This window comes from Battus philenor, unplaced genomic scaffold (genome assembly GCF_028537555.1).
Source record: "Battus philenor isolate CCGP_79_NKW_IND1 unplaced genomic scaffold, ilBatPhil1.0.hap1 SCAF_19, whole genome shotgun sequence".
Taxonomy (NCBI): domain Eukaryota; kingdom Metazoa; phylum Arthropoda; class Insecta; order Lepidoptera; family Papilionidae; genus Battus; species Battus philenor.
Window position 1 is genome coordinate 2978477 of NW_027181681.1, and position 20381 is coordinate 2998857.

A 20381-nucleotide genomic window follows, 5' to 3' on the forward strand; every position below is an offset into this window, starting at 1 on the left:
TATTAATAAATGTAATCGAACAGCTACGTTTTTTAAGTATTGCATCTTTTTATAGGCTTTTTCAAAATAAACTGTTTTAAAAAAATATACAGCCTAACGTTTTGATGATATAAAGAAAAAATAAACATTGATAGATAATTTATCTAATTATTAAAGTTTATTTATTATGTTTTTCTTAGATATGTAATCAAATAAATTACTGATTACATTTTTGTTTATAATTATATAAATAACTATTTTAAACAAGACGCATGTTGCAATTGTGTGTCTACAAATTGAAAATAGTTTAGCGTTTGTTTTTACCTTAACTTGGCTCATAATAAAATAGGACAGATAATATATACTTATTAATTATTATTAAAACGGTTATTTTAAATATATATTAGGTCTTTGTTTCTAAAGAATTTGTTGATAGTTTTATAAGCGAACTCTCCAGTAAACATTGAAGAAGAAATAGTTTCATACGAAGTTCACAAAGCAACAACAATTCCTTTGTGTAAGTCAGACGTGTGTATCTGCGGTACCTTGTTGATGGAAAGTTACAGGCGTTGTAAACGAATCAACACAAGTCCGCCGGTTGGAAATCCGCGGCCGACATTCAAAGTCTGAAAGTAAGTAGAGGAACTAAGACCATCAAAGTGCGAAACTGTATCCGTCGAGTCCGTTGAATAAGAAATCAACTTTTGTATTTAATAAAGAAATTTATTGCAATCGCATTATTTATATCAACTTAGTTTCTTAACCCTTTCTTTATCACTACTAAATGTTTATCAAAAAAATATTTGTGAAGCACTATTAAATAAGAAAAGGACCAATACTTAGTCTCAGCAGGAGAGCTCTGTGTTTGGCACTAATCGGTGTGGCGTAACTCCTGAAGATGCTTCGTGGAGGGGTGAAGCACGTGTTGAGTGATTTGGTGGTGGCGGTTGTGTGATTTGCATTGTTTGCCGCATACGCATTTATCAGCGGGCTGGCGGGTGGTGCATTTCATTGCACGACTACCACTGCATGTGTGGAAGTGGCTAAGTATTGGTCCTTTTCTTACTTATGATGGACTTCCGCGAGGTAACGCCTGATTCCATTAAAGCACTATTAAATATTTCATATGTGCTTGAGTATTTGTGCATGCCTAACAATTGTACGTACACATATTAGGAACAGAGGAATTTCTGATAAGGCGTGTATAGATAAATTAGATCAGGGATGAGTAACACGCGGCCCGCAGGTCGCTTGCGGCCCTTTAAACATGTTTATGCGATCCGCCAAGCATTTGTAAAATTGAATTTATATTATCGAGTTTATTTATAAATATATTTTAATGAAATGGTAGTGCTTGCCAAACGGAAAAAAAATACTAAAAATAAATGATTTACGATTAGAAAGCTGCGTATGTATTATATATATACGCTTGTTTGAAAAAACTATGCCAAATTTCGATTTAAAATTTTCAAGTACATTCTTTTTTCCATTCTTATATTGCCTATTTTTAGTTTGCATCAAAATTTGTATATTTTCTTAATCGAATATTCCGCTTATTCTTTTCGCATGCCACAGAAAAATCAAAATTTCAATTGGCCCGTTGATTAAAAAAGTTGTTCATCCCTGATTTAGATAAAAGTTTTTACTATAACTGTTTTTACAATAATCTGAAGAATACTTATTGCGTTGAATTGAAATTACTTGCAGATAGTAAGAAATTTAACTACATAGTAATTTTATTTAATTTTGTTCTTTATGGACAATGACGCATGTAAGTAGTAAGAGGAGAGAGTGCGTGATTGACAAGATGCACACGAGATATTTAAGAACATATGAGATGACGGTTGTCTACCTCCTCCCTTCTTCCTCTCATATACCTCAGTAGGTGTTTAACATTTGACCCTATGTTTACGTAATGAATTCAACAATGCTATCTGTTCATCGTTAACGGTTCATGGTTATGGTTCATTGTAACACAAAAACTTTTAACTATTTTTTTCTATGAATTTTCAATCATAGAGTTTGGCATATTATCTAGTCTTCAAGATGTCTCTTTAAGTTCTTTTTCGCCCGCTTTTAATGGCAATAAAATTCTTAAAATAAATGTTAACTCACCAGCGTGCCGTACATAAAAAAACTTTTTTACATAAGCCTGTTTTAGTGGCCTGGTATTTTTTTTAACGGTGATGATATTATTAAATATAATTCAATCCATTGATAAATTTTAATTTTAGAAGGTTGTTAAGTTTTTAGTCGGCTCTTCACAGTAAATCAGCGTTCATGAACTTTTTATAATGTTAAAAATAAATAACGGTTCAAAAGCTCGCAATTCCGTACTTTCTTGTGATAGATATAATAAAAAAGTTTTGAATTTAGAATTTGATTTAATTGATGTATGCAGTTAAAACCTTAGTTAGTGTTTTTATTTTAAAGTGTAACTTTTAAAAAAACACTGATTTAATAATATAAGGTAAAAAAATCATTTCGTTTTTATAAAAGATTTAAAGTAAATTTAGTCATAGATTCTAAATCAAAATCAAATAACCAAAAGGTAAGCCTCAACATTTTGTGATCATTATATCTCTTAAATAACGTTTGGTGTATCGCTCTTGTTTGGGATAGTCAAGCAGTGTGTTATTCCGGACAGGTAGACATTTTACCCGAATAATACAATTACCAGACGTGTCTTTGAAATTACCCCCCGGGTAAGTATTCGCGTGACTGGAATTCTCAATATGTAAATAGTATCCCAACAACATGTTTCTAAGCAAACACGTGAAGGGAATTTTGAAGTTGAGCAAAGACAACGATACTAACCTATAGTTAAGAAAATATTTAAACACAGTAGTTTCGTCCCTTTAAAAACTTTTTGTATTGAATAATTTACACTTTTTTTTGTAAACTAAAGACAATATATAGAGGAATAAAAAGATGAAAAAAAAAAACAATTCATATGGTACAAGAGACGGTCATATCGCTCGAGGCGATCTCTACCATACAACCTTTGGATGGAGATGAGAGGCACGAAAGAGAGAGCAGTTTAGAGTGTGTGAGAATACTTATATACACACACACACACACACACATATGTATTTATATATATGTATATATATATATATATATATATATATATATTTATATATATATACTGAGAAAAGGTATTACATAAATACTAATAAATAGCAAAAGCTACACAATACAATTTCCTATTTTAGAGGCCAAGAAAGTGTTCTTTTTTTTAGCTCAGCTTTTAGCTTATTCCATAACCTGACAGCGACAACAGTTGAAGATTTCTCCATAAACGTATTTAGTTTCCTCCTTATTTTTTTATAAAAATTGTGTGGAAATGTGGTATGTTATAGAACTGTGCTATCAGTTAAGGTAAGTTACAAAAGCATATAACAAAAGTAAGTTTATGTAAGGTATTATATAAACATTTACCAATGTGTCAACGTAGTCGACCGCAACGCGATGGAGTTGTTTCTAGAACAGTCTGCTAGATGGCGCTACAGTAGCGTGTAATAAAATCATGTCCCTCGGTGTCGAGGTTCTCCCCGCACATTATAATACCTACTAGGAATTAAATTAGTTTATATAGTTCACGGACCCATCCGCTCCGTGAACTCATGTTAGATGAAGGTGTAAAAGCCTTAGGGCTGAAAGCAGAAACATCATCGAAACAATTGACAATAGAAATTAGTTAATACAACGTCTAGATATATTTTTTTAAATTTATGAGCTGTCAGATTTCGAGCGAGCCTTGAGACCGAAGAAGCAGTAAAGAAAAGAAAGGCTAACAGCGTCTCCAGCGCCAGATGAATAGAGTCCAGAAATAATATCAGTTCCTATGATTGCATTGTATTTTATTTAACACTCTTATCGGCTATAAGACCACGCCTACCAATCAAATGCTAAGCGCGGAGAGTTCATGTATGAAAGTAAGTTCAGCTATGAAGGTATGAAAGGATGCACTCTATCTAAAATTCCAAGTTACAGAAATAACAACAAACAACGTAATGATGCTGTAGTATAATAAGAAAAAAGCGTTTTATAAATTCAGAATTTACTGCATATTACAATTAATTATTAACTTATTATTTGTCCCTGTATATTTAGTACTGCCAGAAGTTATTGGCCCGTCGGGTTAAAATAGAACTAAATAATGTAAAATTTTTTAGCATTCATACTTAACATAGCCTGTTTGGAAATAGATGTAAAAATTTTAAATTTTTGCTGACAAATGAGCTATTAGACCTCAAAATAATTCACACCAGTAACCAATGGATTAATCTGAATCAATTTGTGAAAACCTCAGAATATTTTTTTCTTTATGGTACCGTCTATATGTCTATGTGCATATATCACGGGTTCAATGAACTTTAAAGAAGATACTCATCCTGTCTACGATGGCAGCGTTAAGTGGAGTTTACACTCCACGCACGACACGGACGATATAACCTGTCTTTGTAAGGTGTCTCCTAACTAAGACTCCGTAACATGCTGATGTTTATGTTAATAAACAACGATTCTATGACAACAGTAATATTATGGATGAAGTAGATTTGTTTGTTTATTAATTTTTAAATATTAACACGTATAAACACAATAGTACGTTACATAAATTCAAGTATTTTTTTCAAAGTGATTTTTATGTGTGTGTGTGTGTGTGTTTTTGAAAACAATAGAAGGTTACAAACATTTTACTCTTTTCAATATTTATTACCAATTTTTAGTGTCATTGACACTACATACTGATTTTGCCAATTGACTCAAAAAAATATTTGTTTTAGTTAGAGTTAGTAGGTTATGACAATCAATGGCATATCAATAGTTTTACTTACATTTGACTTAATTTTTAGTAAATATGTACACCCATATCAACGCTAATTTGTGTTCCCTGCTAATACACGAGGGGAACCGGAAAGTAATGTCGCTTTGTTTGAACAACCATTTGCCAACTAGTATACAAATTTTCAATGCCGGAGCGGTAAAAACCTATCAGTTTTTTTACATTACATATACCCAATATATCGCCAGAAACGGCTTTACTTTCCGGTCCCCCTAATATGTTTTATTAACATACAAACCGCAAGAGAATCTTTATACTCGTATAACTAAATAGATATTACGCGATGCGACATTCAATGTATACTTATGTAAATACGTGCATGTGTGTCTGTATATTCACGTAATTTCTTTGTTTCCCACCTCTGCTCTAATTAAAATATATATATCCCATATTCTTAAATATTATACGGCATAAAAATGTCTCTAAAGATTTGTTGGTCTCCAGCCGGAAGTTAATTTATCATTCGCGTACAATAATTCCCTCGGTATATACTCTCTGTTTGAATTATATTTGGCGAATTTTTGGAACATTACGAGTCTTTTAATCTATTTAGTACGGATGCTACTGTTTAGGATTGGGACCCCTCATTTATCACCTTCGTCGAAGATAAATAGGTTATTAAAACTTTTGTACTAATTGATCTTCAGCATGTCGCCTGGAGTTGAAGCCGAAAGATTCTCGACTGATGACCACAAACCGGTAAACGCGGCTTGGTTGGGCCACCGACAAGATAGACCGATGACATTATTAAGTTCACCGGAAGTCCTTGGATACGAGCCGTAAGACCGATTATCGTGACGATCTTTTGAGACAGGCCTATGCCAGTGGGAATCCATCAGCTAAAAAGATAAAGAAGTAGGTGATAATTGGTAATACGGTAAACACTAAAAGGGTAAAGATTATAGCTAATTTGTCAGTTAAAACCTTAAAATCTTTAACGCATATTTTATATCACACTAAAATATTTACACCAAAATATATAACCCAACTTTAATATTGGATTGTGAGATGCCATTCAATAACTTTCTACAGAACAAAGTCTAGCGCAATTATTAAACGATACTCAATTTAAATATGTAGAAATCAGATGTTTCTGCACGATACTTGCTATTCTACGAATCTTCTGGTACTTTCGTTCGTCTTCGTGTTCTTAATTCGATCCCTTAGGGATACCCAAAACATAGCCCTCTTCATGACATTGAGTGACTGCGTGCTTGCTAATAAAGTTTGAAGTAAGAGAGCACGTTTTCACACATTTCATTTCGTAGTTCGTTCTCAAACACTGCCGAATTGGATTTTAATGACAGGCCTCGTTTTCAAGTTACACTTACCTTTACTATTATCAAGGTACAGATGTAGTCCACCTGTGGTTACCCATCCTCTACTGTCTTCTACTCGATATTTTTTTAAATAGCTCCGGGACCCTCCCGTACCCCTAACTGATTTATGGGTCATGGACTTGTAAGTTTTATTAATTCTTTCACATCTGTTTTCATTTTTATTCTCTTCTTCCATGCGTCTTATTATCTCTCTCCCCGTTCTTTCACTCTACAGTTCCATCTATCTTTCCTTTCCATTCCGTTTCATTCATCTTTCCTCAATCACTGCGGTTTGCAGTCTATTACTATTTACAATTATATCACAGATTTTGTATATTTACTTTCTTATAGTTATATTTATCACAGCTTTAACATCAAAATTCGTTTATTTACATTTAATTTATTCCTACTATAGTTTTTATTTATTTTCATTTCTAGGTAGAGAATATTGGTATGGGTCGCGGGTCTGTCTGTCAATCTTATATTATAAACTCTTCGCGGTTTAATTATAAAGGTTTGTAACTGCGCAAAAACAAGTTTCCAAGGACATGGACAGCATCACCATCTGCGTACCAGAATATCACACTGCAATCGCCAATCCGCCTGCCAAGCGTGGCGATTCTGATATATCCCTCCACTGATATCTCTAAGGGAGGCCTATACGTAGCAGCGGGCGCCTACCGGCTGAAAGAAAGTAGAAGAAGGAGAATTATTAAACGGTTTTATTTAGTTCGACCCGTACGGAATTTGTTTATTTGGGTCAAAATTAGAAATTTGGTACACCCATTTCATTTAGATGACATACAATATAATAAAATCAATAACATTATAAATCTAAGATGGCCGCCGATACAAAATGGCGGATTACATATTTTTCCTAAACCCCCTCAATATGGGTATCAAATGAAAGGGCTACACTAGTAAAACACGATGATTATGTCAAAATTTAAAATTCAAGATGGACGCCGTTCCAATATGGCGGACTAGGTACATATTTTTCCACAACCACCACAATATGGGTATCAAAAAACCGTTTAAATTAAAAGTTTTTAAATGTATTTATTCTCACACAACACATGCACTACTTGGATAATATAAATATGAAGTTTAAAGTTATAATTTATGAAGTTTAAAGTTATAATTTAAATGTTAACTCAAGACATTATTCCGTCATAATTGAAGACGAATCGAATAAAATTATATAAGATTTTTAATTTAAAAGTTACTCGCTCGGGGACGCGGAATAATACCGCGGACTGATTTTCGAGTCGAAACAAATTAAGTTTCCATCGGAAAATATGTAATCGGACAATGAATTAATGAAATTTAAATATTTCTTAATAAATTTATATCAAGTTTCCGGTATGATATTTTTTCTTATATTCTCGGATGTTCATTTTCTTTTCTCTTTTATAATATTCTGTGAGCAAGAGAGGGCTACGCTTGGAACTTCGCTGCGAAATCGAATTAGGAAATGAAGAAGTCCGCAAAAGGACCACGAATTGCTCCTCTGAATTGGCAGTGCTACCGATGGTCGATGGAACCAAAAGGTTCTCGAGTGGCGACCACGAGCGTGGGTAGATCCCCGGTGAGTCGCTGGATGCAGAAGAGGACCGGTCATTGCAACAATCTTTTGTGGAAGCCTATATCTTGCAGTGGATGTGTATTGGCTGAAAAGAAGACGAGGACGAGGATGAAAATCGCAAGGGTCATTACCCTAGATTTATTGTATACCGTGGGGTTTTAGCCAATGGGAGTAAGATATTCCCTACTGGACATAAGTCTTCCTTATAGTTCACCAATATGACCTGTCTGAATCGACCTGCATCCAGCGTTTCGACTTTAACAAACTCATGTAAACCTTGTAGAATGTGCTTCGCTGCATTTGTTACGTTCGTTATAAAATATTTTGTATTTGTAAAATTGAACTGAACTTAATATAATTTTACTAAGTAATATTTGAATTTCATTTGATTTACGAATACGTATTTATATTTAAATTACATTTAATTTTAGTAAACGCTCTATCAATTATAAGTCCGTACAATAAATATTTTATAAGGTTCTAGTATGTTGTTATTACTTGATTTTTATTACTGCTGTGTAACAAGCAACACATACCTTTCCGATCTTTTGATTCTAAAACATACCAGTTTCCTCAAGTCGTTGTTGGCTGCATTTTGTAAGCCGTAATTTGGTACACACAATACACTCACTGTCCGGTAATTAAACTAGCCACTTGAGATTTCAGTTCAGAAATATGTCCTTCATTATAATTATAGGCAGTGTTTCTGTGGCTGAAAAGATACCTCACACCTCCCCATAGATTTTCATTGGTACTGGTTATAAAGATAAAGATTATTCAGCGTTTTTCAACAACCTTCACACTGTCATTTGTCTACTCTATCTCCGTGGTCACCGCTTTAAGGTTTTTTCTTGAGGTCCCAGCGGTGAACAGATTTCCATGCTGTGGCTTGCTACTGCCACTTAAACCTTACAATCCGCTGGGCTATGTAGATTAGATTCCTTTATTTCATTTAAATTTACTTAACTACGTCAGACATATACATTTATTCAATAAGCCACAAAAATCATTGTTTTACAAGTTAATTTATTAAACATTTAAGATTATAGCTTACACCTAAATGTAAAAATAACCATGCTATTTAAATTATTAATTTTCGAAGTTATATTGTCTAAAATCGCTTTAACTTCTGTCTGTACTCGTAGTATCAGGAAAATGCCGCAAAAATAATGATTTCGAACATTGTACGAGGTTGCCTGTAATAACTAACTTTGTTATGTTCAAGTTTAACAATATTATGCAGTTGTTTAGCAGCGCACAATTTCTAACGAAACTATTGCATATGCTTACGATAGAGCAACTTCGATTCATGTTTGTCTATTTTTACTCAGCGGCAGCTGTTAAAAGACCTAAATATGAGTTTTATTTTCTTCATATCGGTTAAACTATTATTAATAATTAAACCTTTATATATCTTTATGCCATACTACGCTCTGTAGCGAGATCGAAATTTTTTTTTTATGGTCCCCGCTGTTGGTGACCTCTCGTTCCCCTATCTCGTGTGGGACAGGGACTTTTTATTTCTAGTAATTTATTCATATTTTTTATTATTATCATTCTTCTCTTTCATGTATCATCTTATCTGTCGTACTGTTTCTTTCATTCTAAAATTTTCCCAGTCTTTCTCTTTCATTCCATTAGTCATACATCCATCCTCAACCACTACATTCTAGGTTTCCTTACTATTTTATTTTGCAACATTACATTTTTTGTTCAAATATTTAACACGTATTTTCTTTATAATTATCATGTTATATTATTCTGTTTATTGTACTATATTTGGTAGCGAGATCGATTCATAAATTATGAGATCGGCAGAAGAACCAAAGTCACGGACCTAGCTCGAATAATTGTAAGTCTAAAGTGGGAGTAGGCGGGTCACATCTGGTGCAACCTATGACCGTTGGGAGATAGAGGTTTTCAAGTGGCGTCCACGAGCTTTTGACGCGGTGTGGGTAGGTCCCCCATTAGATGGACCGACGACATATTTCAAGATTCACACCACTTCTACCCGGAACGCAAGACCAGTCAGTGGGCGTCTATAGCTTATGTGATAGTGATCATCATCATTTTATAGAACCAGAGAACTTTTCGGCACCAACGGCTATTGGTATCCTTTTTTTAGGCTCCATAAAAATTATTAATCTTTTGTGGACAACTTTACGATATTTAATTACACTCTCGTTCTATCATGATAAATTTAGCCAAAAGACGTCAATTCCTATACATGTTTTCCTAAAGATTTATTTTAGAACTGATCGGAATCCGGATGCATCTAACTTCTTCCAACGACCTTAATTCAGTCACAGCCTTGGTTTGCCGTCTTTTGCCTAGATTACCACGCAGATAAAACATTTTTCAGATGACAAGAAAGTTTGTTGTATTACACATTGCTCTATTACTATGTTAATTATATTATGAAAGTTACCACTTAAAAAAACCATAACTCCACGTGAGTGAATTATATTGTTTATGTAGTTCATAAACAAATAAAATGATAGTAATACCGAGAAACGTTTCTCAGTTTTTAATTTATTTTCTTTTTAAATTGTCACCAACTTAATCCTATCAAAACCAGTTACGTACAAAGTTTTGTTTTTTTTTAATTTCACAAAGTTAAAATCAGCCAAATTTTTGACGTAGTAGTGTTCGAGCAGCGGTAGCCCAGCGCTAGGGGATTGAAAGTTACGTTCGTAGATCGCGGATCCGATTCCCGCGATTCAGTCTTAAAATCCACATTTTTTGTATATATTATATAGGATTGCCACTGCTCACAAAAAAGTTTCCAGAGAATGAACTGCAGCATCTCTTACGTACCATAATACCACACGGCTATCATCAACTCACCTGCCAAGTGTGGCGATTATGGCAGTAGCTGTCGATTCAGCCCGTAGACCTTGGGTGTCTACGGGCTGAAACGACAGCTTCTTTTTTAACCTAAGGTAAAATTTCTGGTTTCAACAAAAAAACAACTTTATAAATTATTATATATATATTAACATTTAACATTATAAAATATTGAATTGATCGTTCGCTATTCTTTAATAAAGACCACCACGAAAAAATGTTTTATGTAAAAGGCGAGTTTATTCGTTCTACTGCTAAAAATTTCTTTGTTATCACTTTAACGCTCTTTAAATGCCAACATTGCTTTTACCTGTCTCCTTTTGTGTACATTATTTCTCGTTTCATTTTCATTTGTCACGAAATGTTAAAGAATAAGTGATACGCAAAAATAAATTTTCTATCCGTTCGTCTTCGATAAAAACGTTGAAATGAAAGCAGTAAATTTATAAGACGAAAGATTTGTTTCAGATAAGTCCACAAAATTTTTCTTAGTTGACTTTTATTCGTACAAATACATATTTTATGCCAATCCAATCACGAATCGAATCTGTAACAATTTCGTCTTAATCAGATCATATCAATAAAACATATCCTGTATTACTCGGCATTGAATTTGCTTCTAAGACAAACGTTCCAAATTATACTTAGTTTGTTCAATTGTGAAGTTCATTATCCCTTATCAATTCAGCCAATACGTGAAGCAAAACAAACAGGATACGTCTGGAGAAACGTAGATTAGATTGCCTGTGTAATTTATTATTACCAATATCAAAGGTAAATAAAGCACATTCTGAAATTTATTAATTAATAGAAACTCAATTACGTACGATTTCATTTTCTTTACAATATTTAATAAGAGAAAGTTTTTTACAGCATATAACACAACTAATGAAACATAATTTATAGCAAATGATTGTTTTAGTAATACTGAGTCTTTTTCTGATCTCGTAGATGTTTATGTTGGTGGCAATGCTCGGGATAAAATAACGGACATAGCACAGCAGCTTTACGGATTTTATTAAAGTAGCAGTAGACAGGCAACAAGGCGCGCTAAACAGATGTCTGCAGGGGTCGCAAATTTCCGGAGTAGAGATCACGAACCGGCAAGCGTACCATAGGACGTAAGAAAAGGACCAATATTTAGCCACTTCCGCACATGCAGTGGTAGTCGTGCAATGAAATGCACCGCCCGCCAGCCCGCTGATAAATGTGCATGCGGCAAACAATGCGAATCACAACAATGTTACACCGATTAGTGCCAAACACAGAGGCACTAATCAGTGTAACATAGCTCCTGAAGATGCCCCGTGGAGGGGTGAAACACGTGTTGAGTGATTTGGTGGTGGCGGTTGTGTGATTGCGGAAGTGGCTAAATATTGGTCCTTTTCTTACTTAGGATGGACTTCCGCGCAGTAACACCTGATTCCATTAAATGCCATAGGACGATCATACAACAGGTGGAGAAACTACTTTAAGGTTATCAGGAACCGCTGGAAGCAGGTCGCTTACAACCGGTACTGTTGGAAATCTATAAGAGAGATCTATGTCCAGCTGTGGACGGGTTCCGGTTGAAACGACTAATCATTAACTAAGGTCGTTACATTTTGTTGATATTTGTTAATCATACATATGTGTATTTTGGATAGATTCATACTACATTTTAAAAGTAGAAAGTTCAGAACAGAAAATTTAATAACATTTCATGAGTTCCTTTAGTCGTCATGGAGTAACAGAGACCATGACATCAGAAAGCCACCAATGATGATGTTTGACATTATGTAGACTAGCAATTAAATATTCAATGTCTAACTTAGACAAAAGTGAAGAGAAATGAAGGCCTGCACTATTAGAATCGAAAGTTGTGAAAAATATAAATAATGTGATTTTCATATCGATATTTTTCTACTTTATTCATGAAGAGTTTAATACGACTCTAGACGAATTAAAGTTGCAAGTGATGACAGATGGGCTTTTAGATACTAGAGTAGAGACCACAGGCAAGGGCAGCGTAGAATAGAAACACAAGGTAGGAACCAGTTTGCTTCCTACTGATGCTATTAGAAAACTGTATTGTGTTGGCGCTGTAATATAGGACGCATTATATTGGGGACCACAGGTTGGTAAATGTGACATATTATGAATTTTTAATATTTATTATGCCAACATTAATAAGAGAAGAAATAATTAGGAGAAGTATTATAAAGATTTCTTTGTTTATTTTTTATTAGTATTTTAAATGTTATAAGTAACGCTAGTGGCCAGAAAGGCCTTCCCCAAATGAATTTAAATTTTCTATCTTTACTTCATTAATAAAAAGTTTGAGAAAAATTTCCGGAATCGAACCTGTCTATGACCATAAAACATTTCATTTACTCACTTTGCGTACTTAACATACTTATTAATATTAATAAATTGGTAGGCAACATTTCAGGGTATCAAATTTATGCATATTTTGCATAAATATTTTAAGCTTTTATTTTAAAACCTTTCGCACTTCTGCGCAAATATTTAAATTTGTAATGCGATGTATATGAGATGATATTAATTTACACACATTACATATTAATAAAATAATACTGGTTTTTGGTTCAAAAAACTTTCGTCCTTATCAACATAAATTCATGTTTTTTATTGCGTCGTTGTTGTCGTTTCATCCCACTGCATGGCTTAAGTCTCCTTCAAAGATATCTATGGGGATATACTATAATTGCCACGCTCGGTAGGCTGGTTAGCATCGCAGTGTGGTATGTGGTGGTGGTACCAAGAGGATACTGCTACCCTTCCATTGGAAACCTATTTGGGAGCAGTGGCAATTATATTCAATTGTACAGATTTGAAATATACAAGTTTGTATCTTGAGAGTCGAACTTGCGACCGCTGGGCCACTACGGCTCGATTTTTTATTACCTAGAGTAACATTATATATTGTATGTTTCTCTAAAAAAAATAAGACATTGAACTATTAAATAAGTTTAGATTTAATAAAAATTTATGTAATGGTTTTATCTATTTTCATAATGTATCTTTGATTGATTTTAACAATAATCACAATCAAAATATGTGAGGAAAATTTTTAAATCGAACAAAATAAATGAAAGTTGTATTAATATATTTATTGTAATAAAACTTAAACGAAAACTCATGTAAATTTTACAATTTTATCAATATTTATAGCATAAATTTAACTCAACAAATCTGTAGGGCATTCTGAACTGTTCAATTCAAGGGAATGTCTCAAATTTAACCTACCTTCATAATCCTTCTTTCTTTTGTAAACAATAACTAACACGGTCATTACAATAATTAAAACTGTTAAAACTAAACACCAAATAATAACAATCTTAGATAGAGATGAATCTTGTGTGAGTTTTTGATCTTCAATCTGAGAACTAACAGTCGTTGTAGTTATGTTTACATCACCACATTTAATACCAAATACGTTGTCCTCGTGGTAAATTTTATCAATTGATGTTACATCTAGTAACCTCATCTCACTTACTTTTATAGTTCTAACTACCTCTTTACATAAAAGTGGGTTACCTCCTAAACTTAAAGTTCTTAAATTTGTTAACGTATGCATTACAGTTTCTATATCAACAGATTTAATTTTATTATAATCAATAATAAGATTAATCAATTCTTTACATTCGTGGAACACGTTCACATCAAAATCGGAGATTCCGTTTCTAGATAAATCTAAAACTTCTGTCTTATGTAAACCTTGCAGACTACCATAACGAAGTTTATCCAAATTATTCGAAGATAAATTAAGTGATTTTAATATTTTAATGTTATTAAAGGTACCCGGTGGTAAGCTCGATATATTATTATTACTCAAATCGACAGATATTAAGTTTTCAACACCTTGGAAGAACGAATTATTTATTGTTGAAATTTGATTATAGCTTAAATCTAAGCTAAGTAAGTTTCTAAAATATGACAATTTAATATTAGAGATTCGATTATGTGCAAGATTTAGCATGGTAATGTTTGATAGAGCATCAATTTGGGGATTGTTAAATATTTTAATATTATTATTAGCCAAATGTAATGCTTTTAAATTGGGAAAACTTTTAAAATCTGTCTCATTCAAATCCGAAACGTAATTATACGATAGATCAAGATATATAATATTCTTTGAATACGAAAATGAATTTGAAAGTTTTGTTATGTTATTTCTTTGTAAATACACTGCTTTCAGATTACTTAGCGTGCTATTTGTTAAGTCAAGTTTAGTAAGTCTATTATAGGAAATGTCTAAGCTATAAAGATTATCTAGGCCATTAAAATTATTAGGTTCAATCGTTTCAATTTTATTCAATGAAAGATTCAACCGAGCTAACACAGGCATATCAACAAAAGCCATTTCATCTACTTTGCTTATTAATAAACTGCTTAAATCTAGGTAACGTAAGAATTTTGCGGGGCTGAATACATTCTTTTTTATATTTCCAATTTGTTTATTTCCAGTGATATTCAAGTATTGTATTTTTAGTAATGGCAGGGAATTTTGTTCGAACTCAATTATTTCATTCATAGATAGGTCTAATTTAATAATTTCTTTCTGATTGTCAAATAAACCTTTTTGCAATGAAACAATTTTATTGTTATTTAAATTTAAATGTGTTAAGTTGTTCAAAGTGTTATTTAAGAAGTACAAGTTTGTAATTTTATTATATGATAAATCCAAAACTCTCAAGCTAGTAATATGCTGGAAAGAATCTTTATCGATAGAAGTAATACTATTATGACTTATATTTAAATATACCAACATGTCCATACAAGAAAACGCGTTTGCTTTTAAACTCGTAATATTTTGATGATAAAGGTTTAATTCAGTTATGAAATTTAATCCCAAAAATGTAGCATTTGTTATATCTCCTGATATGGAATTGTTTTCAAAGTTAACGTGCTTGAGATCACATTTTTTAAAACATCCATCTTCAATCTTCGTAACTTGATTGTTACTTATATTAAAATATTGCAAATGTATATTATTTCTAAACATATTTTCGTCAATAATCGAAATAATTTTATTATAACTAAGGTCTAGAACTTTTAAATTTGTTGCTTGATTAAAACAATTTGATTCTAGAACTTCGATAGAATTATATGACAAATTTAGATTTTCCAGCGCTACCAGACGGTTCAGTTCGAAGCCTGATATTTTGTTTAAGTTATTGTACGACAAATCTAAGTGTTTCAAATATTTAAGGCTTATTAGCATCATATTTAAACGTTCTATTTTGTTGTGGTGTAAAATCAATGTTGTTAAGTTTTTGATTTCGTACATAGTTTCTTCCGATATTGTTCGTATTTGATTATTCTGTAAATACAGCGTGTTTAAACGTGGTAAATGATTAAAAACACCAGAATTAATTTCCACTAATAAATTATTTGACAAATCCAAAACAGATAATGCGGAATCTGGAGTCGTATATAAAGATTTAGGGTATAGATTTTGTATTTTATTATTTGATATGTTTAAATAGAGAAGGCTGGCGAAATTTCTAAAAGCGTCATTGTTAATAGTTGTTATTTCATTACCTGATATATCTATCGAGATACTTTTTGCGTAATATTTGAACGAATTCGATTCTATGGTATTCCATGTATTGTTTATGCCTTTAATTTCACGAACTCTTGAGTCAAAATTAGTTGAACCGAAGAAACCTGCTGTTAGAGTTGGAACATTTGATAAACTTATGATGAATGTGATATGTGGTTCCATACTACAGGAGTACACTTGCGAACTTCCGGCGTAAACTTCACAGAGAACTGTATATCTGCAACCGTCGACATAATCTTTGACAGAACATGTGTTCGTCGAATATACGGGTGATGGAATAGAAATTATTATAATAACATCTGAAACAAGAATTATTTAACTTATTCATACTTAACCTAAATAGTTATTAATTATAAAAAGTGACTGCTCCATTTTATATTTAATTAAAGCCTACGTCCAGCGAATGACGTCTTACGACTGAAATCACGACGATGATTATATTTTTGGTAAAATATAAGGATTTAGTATACATAACGTTTATTGAATTACGACCACAGTATTTTTGGTAAATCATCTTAAACCTTGTTTTTTTAATTATTATTTTTCTGATACTTTTATTTAAGTAAAACTTAATATTTAATCATCACTATTATTTTAACTGTATGAGGTCCACTGCTAGAACCTATAAATCTCCAAAAGGACCTTAACAATGTCGCATATGTACTTTCACTCCAGAACATTAAAGTTCCAGCGGCTATCTGTTCTTCGTGTTATATAGGCAAAATTTAATATCAAGCGTTTTTTAATCAATTTTTCATATACACGTTTGTCTAGCGATATATACAGGTTCGTAATAAATTAAAAAAATATAAAGTGTTTTGATAAAACGCTGGATTTTAACGCAGTCTTGTGTTTTATTAAACATTAACTTTGATATTTAACCGTATACAGTCTGAAGTTACTGATCTTTCGCAGTGGAATTAAAAGAAAATAATGTAACATGTTTCGAAGTGACCTAATTTAAAAAAAAAAAAACTGCTGTGAAATTTGCGCATATGATGACAATAGTTTTTTAATTACTCATAAAACTCAAAGAAATCGAAGAGAAATTAAACCACTTTCAACACATTACACTTACATATAAACACCGTGATAGTCATCCTGATATTTTGTGTTAAACTGTAAAACTCACAATAACTTAAATTAAGGTTTGTTATCGTTTCAGTGATTTTAGTTTTAATTGCAATTTATTGCTTCCACTGCAGCTTCAATAAGTTACTTCAATGGATGTGGATTCTGCCGATAAGGAACAGTCATACTCTGTTTTTGTTATAATCGAGGATAATTAAATGAATGGAGTAGCTATCCAACTAGATAATAAGATTATTAAGTTTATAAGCATCTTCCGATTTTTTTCTCAAATAATATTTTGATTTTCAATACACTCAATTGTATGAAGACATTTATAATCAGAAATCATGCAGATAAAAATCAAAGAACGTTTATAAATTTCCTATAAAAAGTTACAAACAATTGCGTGAACATCGAAGAAATTATTAAATAATAGATTTACAGGAATCTGATAACGTGTGAGAAATTGTAAGCTTTGTAGGAGTGGTTTATTTTTGCGGGGTTGTATTTTTACATACTTTAATTTTGATATTTCTAATTAAAGGATGTACCAGAAAAGTGTATTTTATACTGAGAGACAGTATAAAAATATTATACGGATCTATAAGTGGAAATGATAATTTCTGTACTAATTTCAAAAATACATGGCTCGGTGAACGGACATGCTAAAAGTAGACGATTTCTTTAGCAAAATAGATTTAAGTGGAAGAGAAAATATAGATGAGTGGCGCAGAAGAACATCATAGAAGAATAAGAGAATATTAATAGAGTTTAAAAGAAGAAGGAATGATGTTACGTCATCTGGAGAAAAATCGTGACGAATTCTGAGATCTATAAATAAGAAAAGGACCAATATTTTGCCAATTCCGCACATGCAGTGGTAGTCGTGCAATGAAATGCACCGCCCGTCAGCCTGCTGATAAATGCGTATGCGGCAAACAATGCTAATCACACAACCGCCACCACCAAATTACTCAACACGTGTTTCACCCCTCCACGGCGCATCTTCAGGAGTTATGTTACACCGATTAGTGCCAAACACAGAGTGACAAACTATTATATTGCGGTGCATTTCATTGCACGACTACCACTGCATGTGCGGAAGTGGCTAAATATTGGTCCTTTTCTTACTTAGGATGGACTTCCGCGAGGTAACGCCTGATTCCATTAAATATTTGAGATCTATAAAGGTTGTAACTAGGCAAAATCAAAGACTTGACAGGTAATCATATTTATTTAATAAATATATTAAATTTAATTACAACACGTAAGCTGTGGAGTGAATATACCTTCCCAAGACGAAAATTAAGGAAATTCCGTGTATATTTTGACGTAGTTAATACAATATACTAAATCGGATTGGTGACATTTGCAGGGTGTGGGCCGAGCCCGATTGACCAACTGTCAAGTGCGACGAGACTCATTCTGTACGACTGTTATACCGTGGCATCCCACATACATACTATACTTTTTTCGGCTAGACAAGAAGGCAACATTATTAGAGCATCTGGTATTCTTATTATAGAATCTTCCTATTTCTTACATTGAGATACTTCAATGTAAGAAATAACTAGATTCTAGTTTTTTATACATACAAGTAGAAACTCTGTATCTCAGAAAACTTTTCAAAAAGCAATAACGACAAAATTCGGAACAGATAACTCGATTCAAACTTTGGTACCCTGTTAGATTGTACTCGATATCTAAGATACTGTTTTATTTTAAACCATAAATACACGTGCGCTTGTTATATTGTGGTTACAAGGTTATTATTATAACATATTTTTGTTGGTACTTCTTAATACAATCAATTTTTAATTGTAATTTAAAAAACATCGACGACAATATGGTTGATTATGTATTGATTTAATTTTTTTTTAATTGTTTAAAATTAATATCGGTGCAACATAAAGATGATAATTTTTGTTAATAATTGTAGGAAGAATAAGTTGTAATTACTAAAACTTTTGTTTAATTTCTCACTAACAAATATTAACTTAATAAGAGTTTATAAAACAAATCCGTACAAATATCTATTTGCCTTCAGCACCTTTCACCCGATGGAGAGACTAAGTAAATAAATAAATTACTTTATTTTTACATGGCAATTTCTAATAGAATTCCATAGTTTAGACTCGAGTAATGGATACTTGACGTGTACATTATACGAGAATGATAAGAATATATACATAAGGAAGAAAAAAAGTTCAACGAAAAAAAAAATAATTAATAATATCTCCATAACATTTTGTTCTGTACCGGAAACTGTTATCGTGAACGTTATACCAACTTTACAATAAACACAGTGATCGCCCACGCATCTATATTTACAGATTTTTACCGAAATATCTGTAGTATTCAATTTAACCGGGCTATTTTTCAACTTGGACCGGCTCATATTGAAAAAATATATAGTTTGATCTGTTCGCAACAACGAAGATTTCTGTAATTTTATGGGGAACTAAGATTTGGTTTAGAAACTAATCAATGGCACATGTATTTTCATATTGATACAATAAGTTGGGCATTATTTTTCATATGGAAATTATGTAAGTATTTATTGCATTTTTGTAACTTATTCAAATCAAAATATCTATATTCAAGAAGGCATTTATTTACGTGCACTTATTAATCGTCGTCTATTTTAACATTACAAGTAGTAAGCTACCACCGGCTCGAAGCACTTATCTGTAAAGAATAGCTGGTCAGAAACTTTACAGTTACTCCATTTAAATGAGTTCTAACAATTTTTGACATCTACATTATAATATCAATCATGCAAATGAGTTTACGAACTAAGCCACACACTTCGAACAACCCAAAATTACTGAATAGTATAAAAAATTAATTAAATATCACAATTTTATTTTCGATTTATAGCGAAGAAAAGGAATGTCTAAGATATCTTGTTGAAATTTATTATATATGCTTACACTCAAACCTATTAAGAATATGTTAACTTTTTAAAGACTTAATTTAGGCGGTACGAGTTTATTTTTATTTCTTTTATTATATACACACACACACACACACACACACACATATATATATATATATATATATATATATATATATATATGTATATATATATAGTACATATATATATATAGTATATATATATATATATATTATTTATATAAAATGAAAGAAATTAAAATAACG

General features: G+C 32.1%; 1 protein-coding gene across 1 annotated transcript in view; it reads right to left on the reverse strand.

The window, feature by feature from the left end:
- The window catches only part of LOC137921636 (leucine-rich repeat-containing protein 15-like), a 92948-nt gene extending 76608 nt beyond the window's left edge, over positions 1 to 16340 (reverse strand). The window contains exons 1-2 of the mRNA XM_068764434.1: positions 15929 to 16340; positions 15100 to 15715 (exon numbers count right to left, since the gene is read on the reverse strand). Coding sequence (XP_068620535.1) covers positions 15100 to 15715; positions 15929 to 16310 — 998 coding nt within the window. The 5' untranslated portion in view covers positions 16311 to 16340. The remainder of the gene's footprint in view (positions 1 to 15099; positions 15716 to 15928) is intronic.
- Positions 16341 to 20381: the final 4041 nt, after the last annotated feature.